The sequence below is a fragment of the Schistocerca piceifrons genome, chromosome 5 (assembly GCF_021461385.2).
Source record: "Schistocerca piceifrons isolate TAMUIC-IGC-003096 chromosome 5, iqSchPice1.1, whole genome shotgun sequence".
Taxonomy (NCBI): domain Eukaryota; kingdom Metazoa; phylum Arthropoda; class Insecta; order Orthoptera; family Acrididae; genus Schistocerca; species Schistocerca piceifrons.
The window spans coordinates 637,348,461-637,370,613 of NC_060142.1; the positions used below are offsets into that span (position 1 = coordinate 637,348,461).

A 22,153-nucleotide genomic window follows, 5' to 3' on the forward strand; every position below is an offset into this window, starting at 1 on the left:
ACAGGTGAACCCCCACAACATATTTTGTGTCCAAAAGGGGAAGTTTCGTGGTGCAAGTACTGGCTGAGCAATGCTACGGGCATACAATATGCCCACAAACATTCCTTACCACTTGCTGTAATGGAGGCAATTAGGCCTATAGATAACAATCTGGCAAATAAAAATCTACTTAGGAAATGTATGCATGCTCTCTCTCAGAATGCAAATGAAAGCTTCAACAGCTGTATGTGAGAGAGAATACCCAGAACTCTATTTGTTGGGCTGAAAGTGCTGAAGATTGGTGTAATGAATGCAGTAATAACATTCTGTGATGGTGCAATTTCAAGAATCAATGTTATGAAGAAATTGAACATCCAGACGGGGAGGAATATGGCTTCACCTCTGACTGCTGTTGATAATTGGCGGGATACTGAAGCAGAGACAGCTGCCAAAGCTGCTACCAAGGAGTCAAAGATAAAGAAAATACTGAGGAGAAAAAGTATGGAGGATAAGGAAACAGGATGACAACTGAAGTTTGCAGCTGGAATGTTCTAAAGAGCATAGTGGTAAGTTAATAAATCTGTAAATCTCCTTTCTCAATTTACCGAAAACTTGAGTTTCCCTCACTCAGGTACACTTTCTCCTAAATGACTGAAGTTAAACTCACAAAATTTGGTACAGATATTTAGAATGACCTGCTCTACCTTCCATGCCTACTATTTACTGAAACATTTTTAACATGATGATGATGTCACTGATACTTGAGCTACATTTTTAAATATTTTTGTTGTAGTAAAATAAATTACTTGCCTTTTTCACAGATCAGCATCATGGAAGGAAATTGGAGGCATAAAACACTTATGTGAATGTTGTTTGTACTCTGACTCTTTTTCCAAGCTGTGCAGTCAGTGGTTCCAAAGAAAACGGTACCACAGTGAAATAGTGTTCCATTTTTATACTATTATAAATATTGTTGTCAGTGCCAAAATATAATAAATATCTTAATGATTTTGTGGGAAATTCTTTGACTAATGACCCTGATTGTGTGTAAGAATTTTGAGCTACCTCTCATCTCATTTATAGATCAGTTGCACTATGAGGGTGAAGATAATGTTAAAAATGCAGGCCATTCAGGGTCGTGTCCTATTAATTTTTGGATTGTATATGTGGTGACTCATTTGCTGATGGGTCTGGTTGTACGAGCTAGTAGATGTATTAACAATTTTCATCAGGATTCTTCCCACTGCTGTTGACTGCAAGAGCAGTTGATCGATAAATATATTTCTTTAGGTCATAACTGTGTGGTGGGTTTTGCACATTAATTTAATCCTGATAGATTCTCAATAAAAATTTATGACATTGTTGGTCTCCTCAAAACTGTTAAGGCCAAAGAAGACTATAATTTTGGAGCAGGATACTTGAAATCAGATAAATATTGATTGCTCGTGCTCTCTTACAATTTTTTTCTCACACACACACACACACACACACACACACACACACACACACACACACACGTACGTGCGCACGCAGACAACTGAAACTGCAGTGCGGGGAGAGAGAGAGAGAGAGAGAGAGAGAGAGAGAGAGAGAGAGAGAGAGAGAGAGAGAGACATTCCATCCTGGATTTTCCATTGTTTGAAATTAGATGAACAATCACTTCTATCATCATTGGAAGGAAGGATGGCAGGAAGGAAAGGGTCATTAGAGTATAAGCACAAGCTCATCTTGGATAAGCTGTGGAAGGAAATTGCCCTTATCCTTTTGAAGGGCACTGTCTGGCATTTGCTCTAATGAATTCAGGGAAACTGCAAAAACCTAAATTTGATGATTGTGTGTAGACTTTTTCTGTAAATGTAACAACTGCATTCTCCTTTAATAAAAAGTTTGGATACCCATAACATAAAACAGATACTCAAACATTCAACAGCAATGTGGTGTATGAAGAATCATGCCACAGTTGTCCTGACTACTATGTAGCAAAAACAAGCAGAAATTTCAAAATTCACTTCTGGGAATACATAAGTGGTTTCAGTCTAAACCACTTGGAAAAATCAACTATTGCACAGCACATGCTGGAACCCAAACTCATTATTCACCAGATAGAAAGTAACTGGAAAGATAGGTCCATAAAATCAAAAAGCTTGAATCTATATTGAGTGAACAGACAGATTTTACTAGCCATAGTTATTTTAGCAGTTGTTAAGTCTTGTTTTAAATTCATTCCACACATATGTCAATTTGCTAATACTCAGCTCTCTGACACTGCATGATAAACTTCATATTTGATCATATCATGTTAAACTATATCTGAGAAATGTTTTTAAAATGTACAAACAAATGTGCAAGTGACGCTGCAACCGCAGCTGCTGACTTGGATCCAAGCAGTCTCATAAGTACAGGCTGAGCGGTAGGTTATGTCCCACTCTCTTTTTTGGACACATTATCAGTGTAGGGAACCAGTCTGGGGACTTTGGTTCCACCTGTGGTGACTTTGACACCACCTGCGGTGACTTTGGCACCACCTGCGGTGACTTTGGTACCATCGGGCCAAGTGGAGCCTTCTGAAAGCCAGGCTATAAATATGTTGTTATTTTGATGTTTATGCCTACTGGGTAGGCAATGTGTCTGTATTATGGAAGAGCATACACCTCAGGACACAGCACTTTTCCTAAATTGCTCCAGGCAAATGCTGGGATGGTTCCTTTGAAAGGGCACGGCCGACTTCCTTCCCTGCCCTTCCCTAATCTGATGAGACCAATGACCTTGCTGTCTGGTCTCTTCCCCCAAACAACCCAACCCCAAAACATTTAAGGCACGAGTATGACGTATCGGGGAACCTCAGCAATGTTCGGCCTGCCATGTGCACCAGGCCAGCGAGATCACTCCGGACTTCAGTGTTGTTTACTAGCCTGAAATTTGATGGGGGTAAGAGGTTTCTGTAATATTGCACACTGTCATTGTTTGTTCAAAAGCACAGATGAGTGATAAATAAATAGCTAATGAGAGTTTTTTTCAACTTGAATGTGTCATCTTTCATACATTTGTGCAGTGAATGTTCTAAAATCATGTCGTGCACTGATGAATTTCCATATGATTGTTCACGCTTTTCATTGAAACACAGGCATTCACAGTCCTGTGTTACCGTATCTACTCGAATCTAAACCGCACTTTTTTCCGATTTTTGTAATCCAAAAAACCGCCTGCGGCTTAGAATTGAGAAAGTTCTGAAAAATGTTGGTAGGTGCCGCCACAACTAACTTCTGCTGTCGAATATATGTAGCGCTACACAGGCATGCTTTGCAGGCACAAAGATAAATACTGGCGCCAAAACCTCTGCGTCAGTAAAAAAATTAAAAAAAAAGGTGGAAGACAAGCTTTTTTTCTCCGCCCCGAGTTTCGACCACTGCATTTTCAAACATTATCCAACGAAGTAAATACAAATTCTGTATTGTTCATCTTCGAATGTAGCAGCATTTCAATGTATTACGAAAATCCGACTGGCAAAGCTGTTTGGGATGTTCGTCAATGTGGCCAACTCTACGTTCTGAATTTTTTCCTACTTGTGAGAAGAGATGGCTGCTAATAGGAACTTTTATGAATTGTGAATCACACGCAGTATTCTTTTCACCATAAGAATAATACGAATATAAACATTTTGCTATGTATTCTTTCGTGTTTGCTATCTCATTTAAATCCTGTCTGCCTAATAAACTACGAAACTAGAGTGAGACAACAGCAAACGCGGAAGAATATACATATCATGTCATGTTTATATTCGTATTATTCTTATGCCTAATAGTGATACAGTCAGAATTGAAGCATGGCAATTGACTAGATTTTTAAATCTAAGATGACTCTAATTTCTGTGCAGAATATAATGCACTAAAGAGGTGTCTGCAAAGAGTTTCAAACGGAGTAAAATTTTTGCTAAACTCTCGTTCAGAACATCTTCTATCATACGCAGCCTATTATTTGTTGATCATTATCAAAGAAAGCAGCAGTGTAAGTAACAACAAATAGCAGCCTCTTGCCATTGTTTCGCTAATGAGACGATTCCTCTCTCTCTCTCTCTCTCTCTCTCTCTCTCTCTCTCTCTTTTTTAAATTTGTAAGCAGCGGTAGCGCGCTCAAAAGCAAGCCATGCCGCGAGCGGCGACAGGCCGTAAACACTCATTATCAGAATGCGACAAACAATGCATGACACAGTACAGTAATGCATTTTCAGCTCAGAGTGACATAAACACCTATAACAAAGAGAACGACACTTATCAGATCAAAGAAAAATAAGCAATCAATTCAAACAAGACGAAGCACGTGAAAAAGGAAGGGTGCCCGTATAAATACGGACGGAGCGTCTGATGCATAGCAATGGCTACCTGGTAAAGCTTAACTGCTAAGCTTACGACTCGAACCAAACTACTGTAGCTGTATCGTCATTTATTCGACCAAAATTGTGTCTCATATTACGTAGGACCAACTTTGTTTCGATTTGGAGGTGTGGTCTAAAACTTTTCCCTCCGCTTGAATTTAGAGTCTCAAATTTCAGGTGCGGCGTAGATTCGGGAAAAATTTTTTCCTTGATTTCGAGTCTCATTTTTCAGGTGCGGCTTAGATTCTAGTAAATACGGTAAGCTCTGTAATGGGGCTGGATATACACACATGGTAACTTTGCCCACTTCTCTTAATACAGCCAAAAAATCTATGTCTATCAGCTGCTACATGTATCTGCAAATCAAAGTAATTATCTTGCTTGTCTTTCAGATGAATGTATGTTAGGTCACTAGCATCTATCTTTGTGTTAAGTTTTTTAAGAACTCTGCGTAAATCAACAGCAGAGAATGCAAGTAGAAATGCTTTCTGTTGTGGCAACTAAATGTTATTTTTTATTTTTTTTCCATTTAATTTTTGGTATCGGAAGGCACAGAAGTTGAACTTGCGCCAGAAGGTATGGACCTAGATACTCACTAGGGGTCTCCGTGCTCCAGCACGTGCCTGCGCCACAAGCCTTACCATGTGAGTGCGCCACTCTCTGTACCACATGAAGTCTGCGGCCAATTGCATTTCCCGCGATCGTGTATTTAAGCAGATGGGTGGCACTACCCCGACAATCTGATACTCGCCATAGTTTGCGTGTGCATCTCGGCTGTACTGCATTCCAGTTCTGTATGTTGAGATACATACTATTGTTGTTTGGAGTGCTCCTGCACTGTTGTTGTCTCGCTGTGTTTATCATCTCAGTTCTTGCTTGCTGGCCTCGTGTTGTGTTGTGGTCGGTCGTAGTGTCTACCATCCCCTACTTGTTCATCTGCCCTGTCTGTTTGTTGTTAGCGATACCTTCAGTGGCTTCACTGCCTGGCGGCTTCACATCTCTATTCTCTACCGTGCACCGCTCACTGGTCGCTTGGGGCTATAACATAATTCTCATGCTTTCTCTTCTTATCCTATGTGAATTGAAACCCTCATCCTCTTTAAAAAAATATGCTGAAATTATAAAAGTTACTGTCTCCTTTCATTGTCACTCTCTCCCTCTTGCTCTCTCCTATTGCTAATATCTCATTCCTTCCTTCCTATTGCTGCTGTCTCTTCTCACTGTTGCTAACTCTTTCTTCCTCATTCTCATTGTCATATACTCTTTCTCTTGTTGTCACTGGCTCTCATCCACTTCCACTTTCTCCCCCTCCCCCCTCTCCCCAATCACTGTCTCCTTCATTTTTTTCCTAGTACTGTTCTGTCACTATCAATTACGTCCCACTACCACTGTGTCCCTCTCTTTTTCTCATACTGTCATTGTCTCTTTCACTCTTTCTATAACAAACCACTGTCTATTATCTTCCGGTATTTATCTGTCTTTTTGCCACTGCCATTGTCTTCTTCTCTCACAGCATAAAAAAGTGCAAATATGTTCACATGCGAAAATTACTAGTAATTTTTTTGAAGGTGCTGAGGAAGGTAGAATGAGGCAGCTAATACCCCACTCTTCAATCAGTCTTTTAAATAAACAAGAACACTTTTTTATGCTCTTGATAGGAGCATTTTTCACCGGTTCCGTTTTTATCTCCCTTGCAACAGGGCATGTAACTCGTTGTTGTTATTGTTGTGGTCTTCAGTCCTGAGACTGGTTTGATGCAGCTCTCCATGCTACTCTATCCTGTGCAAGCTTCTTCATCTCCCAGTACCTACTGCAACCTATTTCCTTTTGTATCTGCTTAGTGTATTCATCTCTTGGTCTCCCTCTACGATTTTTACCCTCCACACTGCCCTCCAATACTAAATCGGTGATCCCTTGATGCCTCAGAACATGTCCTACCAACCGATCCCTTCTTCTAGGCAAGTTGTGCCACAAACTCCTCTTCTCCCCAATCCTATTCAATACCTCCTCATTAGTTACGTGATCTACCCATCTAATCTTCAGCATTCTTCTTTGGCACCACATCCCCAAAGCTTCTATTCTCTTCTTGTCCAAACTATTTATCGTCCATGTTTCACTTACAGACATGGCCACACTCGATACAAATACTTTCAGAAATGGCTTCCTGACACTTAAATCTATATTCGATGTTAACAAATTTCTCTTCTTCAGAAACGCTTTCCTTGCCATTGCCAATCTACATTTTATATCCTCTCTACATCAACAATCATCAGTTATTTTGCTCCCCAAATAGAAAAACTCCTTTACTACTTTAAGTTCTCATTTCCTAATCTAATTCCCTCAGCATCACCCGACTTAATTTGACTACATTCCATTATCCTCGTTTTTGCTTCTGTTGATGTTCATCTTATATCCTCCTTTCAAGACACTATCCATTCCGTTCAACTGCTCTTCCAAGTCCTTTGCTGTCTCTGACAGAATTACAATGTCATCGGCAAACCTCAAAGTTTTTATTTCTTCTCCATGGATTTTAATACCTACTTCGAATTTTTCTTTTGTTTCCTTAACTGCTTGCTCAATATAAAGATTGAATAACATCGGGGATAGGCTACAACCCTGTCTCACTCCTTTCCCAATCACTGCTTCCCTTTCATGCCCCTCGACTCTTATAACTGCCATCTGGTTTCTGTACGAATTGTAAATAGCCCTTTGCTCGCTGTATTTTATCCCTGCCACCTTCAGAATTTGAAAGAGAGTATTCCAGTCAACATTGTCAAACGCTTTCTCTAAGTCTACAAATGCTAGAAACGTAGGTTTGCCTTTTCTTAATCTAGCTTCTAAGATAAGTCGTAGGGTCAATATTGCCTCATGTGTTCCAACATTTCTACGGAATCCAAATTGATCTTCCCCGTGGTCGGCTTCTACTAGTTTTTCCATTCGTCTGTAAAGCATTCGCGTTAGTATTTTGCAGTTATGCCTTATTAAACTGATTGTTCTGTAATTTTCACATCTGTCAACACCTGCTTTCTTTGGGATTGGAATTATTATATTCTTTTTGAAGTCTGAGGGTATTTCCCCTGTCTCATACATCTTGCTCACCAGATGGTAGAGTTTCGTCAGGACTGGCTCTAGTTCTAATGGAATGTTGTCTACTCCCGTGGCCTTGTTTCGACTCAGATTTTTCATTGCTCTGTCAAACTTTTCATGCAGTATCATATCTCCCATTTCATCTTCCTCTACATCCTCTTCTATTTCCATAATATTGTCCTCAAGTACATCGCCCTTGTATAGGCCCTCTCTATACTCCTTCCACCTTTCTGCTTTCCCTTCTTTGCTTAGAACTGGGTTTCCATCTGAGCTCTTGATATTCATACAAGTGGTTCTCTTCTCTCCAGAGGTCTCTTTAATTTTCCTGTAGGCAGTATCTATCTTACCCCTCGTGAGATAAGCCTCTACATCCTTACATTTGTCCTCTAGCCATCCCTGCTTAGCCATTTTGCACTTGCTGTCAATCTCATTTTTGAGACATTTGTATTCCTTTTTGCCTGCTTCATTTACTGCATTTTTATATTTCCTCCTTTCATCAATTAAATTCAATATTTCTTCTGTTACCCAAGGAGTTCTACTAGCCCTTGTCTTTTTACGTACTTCATCCTCTGCTGCCTTCACTACTTCATCCCTCAAAGCTACCCATTCGTCTTCTACTGTATTTCTTTCCCCCATTCCTGTCAATTGTTCCCTTATGCTCCGCCTGAAACTCTGTATAACCTCTGGTTTAGTCAGTTTATCCAGGTTCCATTTCCTTAAATTCCCACCTTTTTGCAGTTTCTTCAGTTTTAATCTATAGTTCATAACCAATGGATTGTGGTCAGAGTCCACATCTGCCCCTGGAAATGTCTTACAATTTAAAACCTGGTTCCTGAATCTCTGTCTTACCATTACATAATCTATCTGAAACCTATCAGTATCTCCAGTCTTCTTCCATGTATACAACTTTCTTTTATGATTCTTGAACCAGGTGTTAGCTATGATTAAGTTGTGCTCTGTGCAAAATTCTACCAGGCGGCTTCCTCTTTCATTTCTTACCCCCAATCCATATTCACCTACTACATTTCCTTCTCTCCCTTTTCCTACTACCAAATTCCAGTCACCCATGACTATCAAATTTTCGTCTCCCTTCACTATCTGAATAATTTCTTTGATTTCATCATACATTTCTTCAATTTCTTCATCGTCTGCAGAGCTAGTTGGCATATAAACTTGTACTACTGTAGTAGGCGTGAGCTTCGTGTCTATCTTGGCCACAATAATGTGTTCACTATGCTGTTTGTAGTAGCTTACCCCCACTCCTAATTTCCTGTTCATTATTAAAGCTACTCCTGCATTACCCCTATTTGATTTTGTATTTATGATCCTGTATTCGTCTGACCAAAAGTCTTTTTCCTCCTGCCACCGAACTTCACTAATTCCCACTATATCTAGCTTTAACCCATCCATTTCCCTATTTAAATTTTCTAACCTACCTGACATTCCACGTTCCGATCTGTAGAACACCAGTTTTCTTTCTCCTGATGACGACATCCTCCTGAGTAGTCCCCACCCGGAGATCCGAATGGGGGACTATTTTACCTCTGGAATATTTTACCCAAGAGGACGCCATTATCATTTAACCATACAGTAAAGCTGCATGCCCTCGGGAAAAATTACGGCTATAGTTTCCCCTTGCTTTCAGCCGTTCGCAGTACCAGCACAGCAAGGCTGTTTTGGTTAATGTTACAAGGCCAGATCAGTCAATCATCCAGACTGTTGCCTCTGCAACTACTGAAAAGGCTGCTGCCCCTCTTCAAGAACCACGCATTTGTCTGGCCTCTCAACAGATACCCGTCCGTTGTGGTTGCACCTATGGTACGGCTATCTTTATCGCTGAGGCACACAAGCCTCCCCACCAATGGCAAGGTCCATGGTTCACGGGGGGGATGTAACTCATATGAAAAGAAATGATTTCTTCATAGTACATCACTTTAGAAACTACAGTTTCACCTCACACTGGATTTTGTGTATGTATTTTACATGTACAAGCAGGGTAACTTTGAACCTCTTTATGCTGGAAATCAATAAAGATATGAAAACATTTTCAAGTTTGAGATTGGGCTTCTAGGAATAAATGATAAAAATTACAGCTATTTGCTGTGCACAGCCATCTTGGAATCTGCAGCCGAGTTTTGGCACCCAAAAAACAAGTTTTTGGGCTAATTGTTAATAGCACACAAACATTTTTGAAAATGAGGAGATCACTGTTAGAGAGTATACTGTTAAAATTTGAGCAATCTGCTGCAGCTATTATTTAGATTTTGCCTCCTAAGGATTTTACAGGGTGACAATTATTGAACTATGTGAAATAAAATCATCATAACTTCTTAACAGTTTGTGTTAGAATGTTCAAACTACACAGTCAGCTGCGGAGCATTGTGGGAATTAGTATGCGTATGTGCATGGTTTGATTTAGTGACAAAGCCTACTTTCATTTGGATGGGTTCATTGATAAGCAAAATTGGCGCATCTATGGGACTGAGAATCTGCATTTCGCGATCAAGAAGTCTCTTCACTCTCAACGGGTGACTCTGCGGTGTGCAGTGTTCAGTCACAGAATAATCGGTGCGATATTCCTTGATGGCATGGTGACTGTTGAATGGTATGTGAAGATTCGGAAGATGATTTCATTGCCATTATCCAAAGGGACCCTGATTTCGACAAGATGTTGTTCATACAAGACAGAGCTCAACCCCATCCCAGCAGGAGAGTATGTGATGTCCTGGACGAGCACTTTGGGGACCACATTCTGGCTCTGGAGTATCCAGAGGCCACTGGCACGGGCCTCGATTGGCCATCATATTCACCAGACCCGAACACATGCAACTCCTTTTTGTGGTGCTATATTAAAGACAAGGTGTACAGCAATAACTCCAAAACGTTGCTGACCTGAAAACAACCATTCAGGAGGTTATCGACAGCATTGATATTCCAACACTTCAGCGGGTCACGCAGATTTTTCGCTATTCGTCTTTGCCACATCATCGCCAACGATGCCAAGCATATCGAATATGCCATAATCTAAATCTGACATTCACATGTTGAATAAAGTGTGTGCACGCCATAGTTTGTAACTAATTTACGTTTTTTTCCATATAGTTGAATATTTGTCACCCTTTACATGTAGAAGTAGGGTTACTTTGAACATCTGTATCTTGGAAGTGGATAAAGCTGTCAAGAAGATTTTAGGAAGATATCATAAGAATTGCAACCATTTGCAGTGCATAACCGTCTTGGTGTACATGGCTGGGTTTTGATCTGCTGGTGACAGTGAAAATACAGTAAATAAAACCTTTTTTGGGGGGTTTTCTGAGGAAACACTGATGAACTAATAGGCCCATCAGGCCCGCCATAGACCACATCAAATGCAAGAAGAACTAATTGATTTGTTCCATTTGACGAAGCAGAAGGAAGTGTGTAACATTCGTTCTTTGATCGTTTACTGTAGGATAGTGACACTAAGACAATCTTTCTGTTGGGTATACAAATGGTCCTTCTCATAAGAGCTAGCAAAAACATTTATATCTACCTTTTTATCAACCTGTGATGTAAGCACCAGAAAATCCTGTCTCTATGTGCACCATTCTGGAATGTAATAGGTACGTATGCTGTCGCAGGCATACCGACTGATTTTGATTTGAGTTTGCTATCAGAGCGGTCATTGTCAGACGCAGTCCTCTGTGTGTGTGTGTGTGTGTGTGTGTGTGTGTGTGTGTGTGTGTGTGTGTAAAAGTACATGAACTAACCTAGCTCCTCAGGATGGGGAGAGATATATTGGGGAAGGTTGTGGAGGAAGGGCATATGATTCAGACCCCAGAATGAAAAGGACCCAACCTTCCCTTATCTTTCCCTTTCTGTTCCCTGTTGTGCTGATCCCCCTCTACCCCCTCTCATACACTCACAGTGACGTTTGTTTTGTGAAGAAGGAGATTAAGTGTAGTATATATTCAGAGATGAAAAAATTGGCAAAACACAGAAAAGATGGAAAACAAATAAGACCATTTTAATAACTGATGACTTCTTGAGGAAAGAAAGACATGAATGGAAGAGTTCCTTATTTTGTTGATTTCTGTCATTGTTTCTCTTTTCTCCTTTTGTAATGAAATTTGTGGCAATCTTTTTCCATAACTCCAGTCTTTCCTCTTTTTCAGAGTTCAGACTCTGTAATGAAATATGATCATATGCAGTAATTGTAAATATCTCAATAAAAAGATTACAATTCTTAGAGCTCTCCCTTAACAGACAGGTGATTATTGTGAATCATTCTTTCATATTGAAAAAATGAAAACATTTCCTGTTTTGTCACTAAACTGGTAACCTGGTATGTAATTAAAATTTAATACAAAATGAACATTGTCTCACCAAACTATGAACTACTAAATCTTCCATCATTTTACTAAGCCTTCTGCAAATTGTAATGGTTTTTCTCTACTCTCCCACTAATAGATTTTTATTTGTGGAATAAAAAGTCGATACCTCCGTTGCGTTATTTATTCATTTTTTTATTGTTGTTGTTATCTGATTCATGTAATCACTTTAAAACACAAGTGAATAGTTTAGTATGTCTTCTTTCTTCATAATATTGATTCATTCTCTCACTCTTCCTGATACTCTCGGCTTTTATGACCTTCATTTTGATCCTGCGATCAGTCCAAATATGATTTTCCCCTGTTTTTTTTAAATTGGAGCTACCCTGCACTGCTGCATATGGATATTTTTCACCTATTCCAATAGTGTTCTAGTACTACCTGATTCTTTCCTTTCAGTGTTTCCTGTCAAGCACATTGCATTCCATATCTTTTTGGTCAACATGTTGTCAGCTATTGTAATGATGTGCTTGGCAAATATCAATTACCTCTTCCATCTCATGCATTAAATTGCTTTTCCACTTTCATACAGCTTCTGTCTTGATCTGGGTATCCAGACTTCACCTTTCCTTCATGTCCCATATGTCTCTCAAAATCTATTGTTCAACTTCCTTCAGTTGCTTCTTTATTTTACAGGTCCATCTTGATCGCATAAATTTTTACATTTCACTATGACCGGTTTCGGCCACTGCCATCTTCAGATCTGTTGCAAAAACAAAAAGTGTGTAACCAACTGACCTAGTTTGCTGACACTAAATCTATAAAAGTCCTGGTTCTACATAAGAAAAATAAAATGTTTACATGTATACCAGCTATAAATACCATAAAATATTCTGATGTAGTATCATCGTCAAACTAAATGTGTAGATATATAGTAAGTGCTGGTGATGATCAGAATGCATCTGGTATTTATGCAATGAAACTGAGCCAGCAGAGGGCACTGTAGCTAGGCTACATGATTAACCAGTATCACAATTGTAATGGTTAAAATGTGGTATGCATAGTCATTAATTAAAAATTACTTCACATGGCAAAATGAGCATCTGATAATAAACCATGCACTCACATACTCCATGTGGCATTGGATCCATAGTTAAAATCCACATAAAAAGTGTAAATATTAATAATGTGAAGCTTCTAACCTGGCAAGGTAAAACATACAGTTGTATAAAATCCAGTATAAAAAGTATAAGATTAAAAACACCCATAAAATAAAATTTTCCAGCTTGACAGATCGGTTACCATAAACATAATTGTAAGGTAATTAATGAAGCTTCATGGTAAATGATAACAGTCAAACAGTTGCAGGATAAAGATTTATTGAAATCCTTGACCACGGTTTCAGTATATCTAAATATACCTTCATCAGAAGCAAACATACACTAAAATCACATTCTGTAGGATTTCAATAAATCTTTGTCCTGCAACTCTTTGGCTGTTATCATTTACTGTGAAGATTTTCAATAGTTACTGCTTCAGCCATGTTTAAAATTTTGAAATTAATGAAGCCGTGACTATTAATTAAAAATTAAATAATCGATAGTCGATAATACATCGAGAATGTGGTCTCAATGGTGGCAAGTCGAGGCTTCTCTGTATGATGTTCTTGTTTTCCTGCGGTGGAACTAGCAGAGGGAGGCCCAGTCTACTCGTCACTGGCGGTTGGCACACACGACCACATGCCAATCCACTGGGGCGCTCGATGCTGCTCAAGACGGACCTATAAAATAAAAGTGCCAAAAAAAATGATCATGGACTCATTTTCAGACTTTATGTCTTCAATTAATTTCTTCAGTTGGATACAGACCGTCTTGTCTCAGAGGCTCATTGCTGTTGCATACAACTTGGTATCACTGATTGCTGGCATACATTGGGGGAGGGGTTAAAGGTAACAATCCACCATACCTGATGTGTTGAGAGCTCTGTTAATAAATAAATAAACCTGGGAATATTTCTAAGGATTTGGTCAATATCTTTCTTGAGAGCTAACTACAGGATACATTATACGAACATAGTACATTTTACCTGCACTGTAGTTCATCTGAGGTGATGTATTATACTAGCTATAATGGGTGAGGGGAGAAAGAGTGTGAGGTGGGGGAGGGAGGGTTGGAAGAAAAGGAGACTGACAGCTGGGCAGGAGAGGCAGGAAGTGCAGCACCATGTTCCTGTCTCATGCACTTCCAAAAGAGAGGAAAAGATTGAGATTTCAACCTAATAGAAAGTAGGTAGGGAGCATTAGAAAACATTGTGAAACACCATGAATGCATATTACTGAAGACTGTAACACAGAGAAAAGTCTAGAGGAGGTACTTGATAAAAATAGTTGCTGATGGTAATGATGTAACACAAAATTAACCATTAGACCATCACCTCTCAACAAATGTGCCAGTGTCAGACATGCTGATACCTTCAATTTGAAAAGCTTTCAGTTTATCATAAGCACTCCAGGCCACTTTCACTCTTCCATTTTTGTCCCCCAGACAGTCCAGATGCCTTCAGTTGTTCTATATACAAAAACTCAGCTGGTCAAATGTTTCATTGTTAGTATGTACGAATTCCTTTTTTGTAGTATTTATTTGCATGATTTGTCTTATTGCAATTAATTTGAGGCTATTTTTCAAACTTGTTCTGTTAAGCTCTTTCATTTGTATATACTAGCGGCAAACAGTACGATATCAACAGCAAGGTGAAGGTGGTTCAGATACTTTTCAGTAACGCACGTGCCTTCAATAGGGGTAAAGGACAGCCAACCAATTGCAAAAAATGATGGTTTTCAAATAACCTTGACCATGGTTTCAAAAGATCTAAACCCATCTTTTTCAGAAGGATGGACTTGTTTTTACTATTTTCAATTTGAGTTCATATATTTGAAAAAAGCCTTAGATATCTTGGCTGGCAGGAACTTCAAAATTTTGAACATGGCTGCACTACAGCAATGTTATAGAATAGCAGGACTAACACATGCCTTCTTTATTTTCTCAGCTTAAGAATCTGCAAACTTCCTGTATGGCTGCTGAAAATAATTTTAATTCTATAACATCACATTTCCTAATGCCCATTCCCTTCCTGAACTACGCACTGCTATGAAAGCAGTAGAACTGACATTTACATTATTCAGTCCACTGTGATAGAGGCAGTCAGTGCCTTGTATCTGAAGCAACCTTAGAATAAAATTAGTCAAGAAGCTTACACAAAACCTATGTATGTCATGCAAGATAATAATTATAGTGTCATTCATTGGCAAGTTGTTTCTCATGTTGTATCTGCTTCTGAAGTATGCTTGCTCCATTATTTGAATAAAGTACAAGGTATGAAGTTCCAGCATAATATAGGAGCAAGGACTAGCAACTTGGATTAATAAATTTTATTATTTCTTCATTTTCTGTCCTTTGTCACAGTTGAATTTTTATTTATTTATTTATTTATTTGCTAGTTTTGGGCTACATTGTCCATTCTCAAACCATAGCCAACATACAATACAAAATTGTTAAGGCTTTTGTGGCCACTTGTTGACAAACTGCCTATTGGTTCCTGTCTCGGGTTCTTCGGCCGACGTTCATCTAATGATTTTACTGACGTTTCGCCAGCACAAATGGCTGGCATTGTCAAAGCTTCACTCTCCATTGCCAGTGGTGAACTGGAGCCGAGCTCGCGACAGCAGACTATATGTACCTGGCACGTCAAAGTCCAAGGGCTTCTCCACGGTCATTTCCGGTGCGGTTCTCCTCTTGCTACGTGTGACGGTCATTCGCTGCAGTACAGGAAGCCAGGATCCATTTACCTTAAGGCTTTCCTCTTTCTTGTTGAAACTGTTCGCGTGGTTTTGTATTTCTACAGCTTCTCTGAACAAGCGCGTGTGATAGTGCTTCTCTACAGCCAGAACTTCCGTGTCGGCGAATTTTATTTTATTACGTGGTCGGCCTCACTCAGTGCTTGCTCTGCCGTGACCGATTTCTCCACCTGCCCCAACCTGCAATGTTGGAATGACTGGACGATCAATTAACACCAGGATCAAAGAGCATAAGCGACATTGCAGGTTGGGGCAGGTGGAGAAATCGACCGTGGCACGCACTGAGTGAGACCGACCATGTAACAAAATTCGCCGACAAGGAAGTTCTGGCTTTAGAGAAGCAATATCACACACGAACAGTTTCAACAAGAAAAAGGAAAGCCTTAAGGTAAACGGATCCTGGCTTCTCATATTGCAGCGAACAACCGTCACAGGTAGCAAGAGGAGAAACGCACTGGAAATGGCCGCGGAGAAGCCCTCAGACGTTGGCACGCCAGGTACATATAGTCTGCGTCCTGGAGCCTGGCTCCAGTTCACCACCGGAAATGGAGCGTGAAGCTTTGACAATGCCAGCCACTCGTGCTCGTGAAACGTCAGTAAAATCATTAGATGAACGTCGGCCGAATAACCCGAGACAGGATCCAATAGGCAGTTTGTCAAACAACACAAAATTAGACAACTCCCATTAGTATAATTAACATTCCATACCTTCATTGTAAATGCTAACATACTCGTAGAAACGGTGATCAAAAAGTTCCCATTCAAAGGCCTTACAGTCTAGGATCAGTGTGACAGACATGCAAAATCGCCATTAGATTGACGATACCTGTTCAGTAAAATACTACGTCCTGCTGTATGAAGAAGTCTGAACTGCCTACTGCACACCCTCATCTGACAGGATTCGTGGACGTTTCGAGGCCTTTTTAAGGGAGTGAAGGTGTGACAACAGCATGGAGAGAGATCATGACTTTAGATCGCGTGCTCGAGTGTCTCCCGCTTGAGTTGCATAACTTCTGCATTACAACATTTGGGATATGGGAACATGCATTGCCATGAAGCAGCACCACCCCTTGGCAAATTATTTCACAATAGCGGTTTTCAAAAGACGTGCTGCCCCATACACATTCATCATTCTCCAATGTAAGTCTAATGGTGTTTGTTCTTAAGCAGCCAAGAAAAGAATAACAGCATGTTGGTCATGTTTGGAAACATTTGGTAACAAGTTTTCTATAGTTTACGCTTCTGCATTTACTGCAGGCATATTGGAAAGACAAGAATGCCACACTGATCTGTTCCGTTGTCTGCTTGTTGATGCTTGTATACTCATCTTAGAGTCACACTATGATGCATATACACTGAAGCAGTGCCCTCAAATGGAGACATTTTTATCGCTCCTTATACATTTCTACCAGTGCACACATATGCAGTAACCATAACTGCTATTTTCAAATATGTATTAAATAGTATTGCTTATTCAGGGTCTAGTAACTTCAGTAAGACAAGTAGTTTACACTCCCTCCAAAAGTACATGATATACTGAAGGTCCATGTTATGACTCCGTATTGAAGTGAACTCGATAGAGTTCAGTTGTGGTTAGTTGTGATATTGTTATGCACTGTGAAGCCTTACATGCTTCATGCTTCTACAGTGGTAACCATCCACTGTTCATTAAATAGTATTAATCCAGTTGCAGATTCATGACATTCAATACAATCTACTAAACAATTATAATTTAAAATTAAAACTGTCAAAAGTCAGGAAGCATTAAAAATACAATGCCATAATGAGGTGTAATCAAATGTCTGAAGTGGCTGTAAGCTGTTGTCAAAACATAAATTAAAAGTATAAAAGTGGCAAATAGTCAGTAATAAGTAGGCCAATGAAAATCTGCATTTTTATATCATAATTATTTTCATATAACACAGTGGAAAGTCCTTGTTGGAATATCAACAATATTCTGAAAAGGATATATTGCTACTCACTGTAAAGGTGACACTTTGAGTTGCAGATAGGCATAACGAAAAGACTGTTACATTGATCTTTTGGCCACAGCCTTCCTCAGAAAAGCAAGCACACCTCATGCACAGATGACCAGTACCACCAGCAGCTCTGACCATAATCTCCCAGCAGTAGCAGTCATGTGTGAATGAGTTGTGTTTGCTTGGGTGAATGTGTGTTTTTCGTTGTGCCTGCCTGCAACTGGACGGTTCATCTTCATGATGAGTGGCAATCTTTCCTTTTCCAAAGACTGTCAGTGAAAGTTGTGAATGGCTTGAAATTTCACCATTTTTGGTTACCATAACAACACAAGGTAGGTGCCCTGAATCTAAGTCTCGACCCTTTGCATTAAAATTCCAGCAAACAGTGTCAGAAATGCTACAGGTTCAAGTGGAAAATGTTTCTGAGGAAATGGCATTGCTAAATGCCCAGACTGTAATAGTTTAACAAAAAAAATGCTGCCTGATTTTGACAGTTTTAATTAGTTCATGAAAATTGTTTAGTAGATTGTATTAGAGGTTATGAAATTTGTACATGGACTAGTACTATTTAATGGGCAGTGGATTATTACCACTATAACAGCATGAAGTGAAGTGTGTAAAGCTTTGCAGCATGTAAGAATATCACATATAGCCACTAGTGACCTCTGTCGAACTCACTTTGATACGGTCATAACATGGACCTTCAGTCTACCACATACATTTGGAGGGAGCTCACACTGCTTGTCTTAGTGAAGTTCCTGAATTCTGAATAAGAATTACTGTTCTGTGCATATACCAAAATATTAGTAATGGCTACTGTATATGTATGCAATGTTGGAAATGTAAATTAACATTTACAATAATAGTATGTGATGTTAATTGTGTGAATCCTAATGGGAGTTGTCAAAGTATTCTGGAATGCGAAGAAATTCAAAGATTCCCCTAACAGTTACATACTGTTTGTTGGCTATGGTTTGAGAAGGGACAATGTAGTCAGAAACTAGTAACCACAAACAAAAAATAAAAAAAATTGAATGTAACTGTATCAGGAAAAAAGTATAATGTTCTTCTATGCAGCTGAAAGCACTGAACATTATTTGTTGGAGCCTTATATGCCTACAGTTTTTTATGTATTTTTTTTATTTCTTTCACCTGAAGTTGGATCATTCCAACATTTTTCCAGTTTTGATGAATTATCTTCTTTCATAAACATTTTGTAAACAATTTTGCTTGTATAATTTTCCTTCAGCTTCAATAAGCTCATCTGAAACACTGCTGTCTGCAAGTTTTTCCTTTCTTCTTACCTCAAAATGGCTTTATATACCTCATCTTGCATTATTTCTGTGCCATCTTAAGTAATGAAATGTGATGCCTGTAAGTTGTTTTGTTTTCTTAATATTTTTGTTGTTCTCAGTGTTTTCTCTTTGCAGATTTTCAGTGTATCTTCTCAAAGACATCTTCAAGCAGTTTTGGTTAATTTAGCATATTCTTGTTTTTGGTTTGTTGAATTTTTTGTCATTTATTTAATAGCTCCCTCTTTCCATTTGAGATTTTCATTCATTCATTCATTCATTCATTCTTCCTTTCTTTGTCCCTGCAAAATTTCTTGCTCTTTGCATGAGTTCCTTTTTAAAATAATCTTCCATTTTGTCTGTATCTATATGATATTGTTTTTTGAAGATGCAGAACTTGTTGGTTTATTTAACTTGGTAGTGCTCTCTCCTTAAATAAATTCTCATAATCTCTATATGTTATTTTCTAACACATGAACTCCAGGTCTTATATCACTTACAATTCAAAAGTGGTTTACTACTGATACATCCTGTACAATTTCTTTGTTAGTTGATGCGTAATAATCAGTTTCATTGTGAGGGCTATTTGGTCCTTTTTTTATGCTTTTTTATGTCCAGAACAACATATTAAGGCCAAACATGTTGTTCTCAGCAACTTCTGTCACTCATGAAATTGTACACACAATTTCCAACTAAAGAACTGTTCATTATTTTTGTCCATCTTTGACATTAAAAGCCCCCAGTTTCATCTTGTAGGCGGATTTATCAGTTTCTGTAACTTTTCACAGGGGTGTGTTAACTCATCATAATCAGTGCAAATTGGTTCATAGGCTTGAAGGAAGTGTGTGTGACTCCTATTTCTTGTTTTTAATACAAGTCCTGATGCACTGTGAGGTTCCCTAACTATTTATAATATTGTTTTTAATCCTCTGGTTCACAAGATACATTACATCTGAACCTCCTACCTACTTTGTTCCTTGGAGTATAATAAATGTCCTGATTTAATTTCTGTTTCATCCTAATTTTGCTACTGCACTTTTGATAATCCTTTTATATCCCATATGAAGTAATTTAGCTCCTTTTCAAACTCCACTTCAGTTCTCTATTCTGCAATTTATTTTCTTTATATCTTAAATAAAATAACTTGTGATGGACAGGCATCAGGGGCAGGCGATGGTCTGGGGTGGGGATGGGGGGGGGGGGAGAGGAGGGGAGGGGGAAATGGTATTTACAGCTGCTCCACTCCTCTCCCTTACACTAGGTTACATGATTCATCTGGCAAGGTTCAGAAGGTACCTACAAAACAGGCAACACAATGAGCATGTGGAGTAAGAGAAAGAGTTTGGGTTGACTGACACATAGTGCCAACTACTCAACTTGCTTAAAGCCAGTCACAAAGTTATTTTAATCAAGATATAAATGAAAAGTAGTAGAAGGAGCTGGAGATCTAAAATTTCTTTAGTGTATCATGTTTAAAGCATCTTACACTGTACCTACAATTTATTGATTTTGTTTACAAACTAACATATTCGAAACGTTTACAGGGATCACCACAATGGATTGAAATTGAGTTTCCAGATGTGAAAAATCTTTCAGCATTTGAAATACAGTTTCAAGGAGGATTTGTTGGAAAAGACTGCCAAATAGAGATAGTGCCTGGGCCTGAAAGTGAGAAGTATGTGGAGCCATTTTATCCAGAGGATATAAATTCTTTACAGAAATTTTCACTAAAACGTGTGACACCTGCAAAAGTTGTCAAATTTGTGTTCAACTCAAGCACAGACTTCTTTGGACGAATTGTAGTGTACAATCTAGCACTGTATGGATCCAGCTGATATGAAAGCAACATTTGCATTTTTTTTTATTTTTGTCTTAAACATTTTATGTTCCAAATACATTTTCTGGCAGTATTGAACTGTTAGTTCTTGTTTGCTTATTTACCATACCAGAAATTGATTACCATCCTGATTAATTAAGCAAGCATAACTATTCTTGTATCAGTGAAATGTAAAGCTCATAATTTAAATATCCGTGTGAACAACTGAATGCAAAAATTGTTTGTGTAGGACAAATGATAAATTCCTTTTTCCTTTTATACAGATGAGTGATAGCGCATTATTTTTATGTTCATTCTAGAACTGGGCTTTATGTGCAATATTTCCTAATTTTCATTGTCACAAGATGTTTACTGACATATTACTGTGTAATATATGATCACATATCTTATTGTCAAAGTACTGTTACACACCCCTACCATATTCATTTCTTTTATGTTTTCTTAGCTCACACTTGTTGTGGTTTTCTCAAAGAACTTTAAGTGAATGCTTCTGAATGAAGGAAAGAAGAGTGATATTTTTCAGAAAAGACATTTTGAATTGACTGATGTCATTGTGACAGATGACAACAAGACTAATGAAAGAGGTAATAACAGTGTGATATGCACTAATGGCACATCTCTGACTGTATAGACCATGCATCCAGGTTGGACATCCATTCTTTCAAAATTTTACAGTAGTCCAGGCAAGGTCACCCAGTGTAGTAAATGTTTCACACACTGTGCAAACCTGTTTAGAGGGAATGGATGATACACAGATTTTGTGGAATTAAAATTATGTGAAAATCTTAACAGAAAAGAAAGAATATGATACTATTTTTACTCTTTAGATATCACTCGTTCTGCTGGATGTCCTTTTAAATACCAAGACAATGCAATTTACATTGGGACTTGTATTCTCAGTCATAGTCAATAAATCACAGGGACAGAGTACTTAGAATTGTGGAATGGGTGTGAGATTACCATGTTTCACCCACAGACAGCTCTAGGCATCTAGCGAGTTGTGTTATATAAGAATTTATTTATTCTTGAATCTGGAGGTGAAATTAAAAATATCATGTGTAATCAGGTTTTGTTGTAAATTAATATTACAGAGAATTTATGAATGATTTTGCTTTATAATTTGTATGATGCATACGTACTTTGAAAAACATGTAAATAAATGAAATTTGTTTTTATGCTAAGATATAGAAAGATTTAATTCCTTTTCTATCCAATATAAGATTCGGTTAAATAATTAATCAGGCAGTTTTGCATAGTCACGTATTACATTCTTAGGTCTGCCTACAGTGTACAGCTGTAAACTGGTCATGCCATTCTTAAATCATTCCTGAGTCATAATACCACAAGCTGATATTCAGAGTAATTTTCATTTTTTGCAAAATGCATTAACTACATGAGCTGGAAATGACTCGAGCGGGTGGTGATGGTATCTATAGGTATTACAC

General features: G+C 38.5%; 1 protein-coding gene across 1 annotated transcript in view; it reads left to right on the forward strand.

The window, feature by feature from the left end:
• Positions 1 to 21,849, forward strand: part of LOC124798407 (nuclear receptor 2C2-associated protein) — a 53,841-nt gene extending 31,992 nt beyond the window's left edge. Inside the window, exon 3 of the mRNA XM_047261801.1 lies at positions 20,416 to 21,849. Coding sequence (XP_047117757.1) covers positions 20,416 to 20,706 — 291 coding nt within the window. The 3' untranslated portion in view covers positions 20,707 to 21,849. The remainder of the gene's footprint in view (positions 1 to 20,415) is intronic.
• The last annotated feature ends 304 nt before the right edge of the window (positions 21,850 to 22,153 follow it).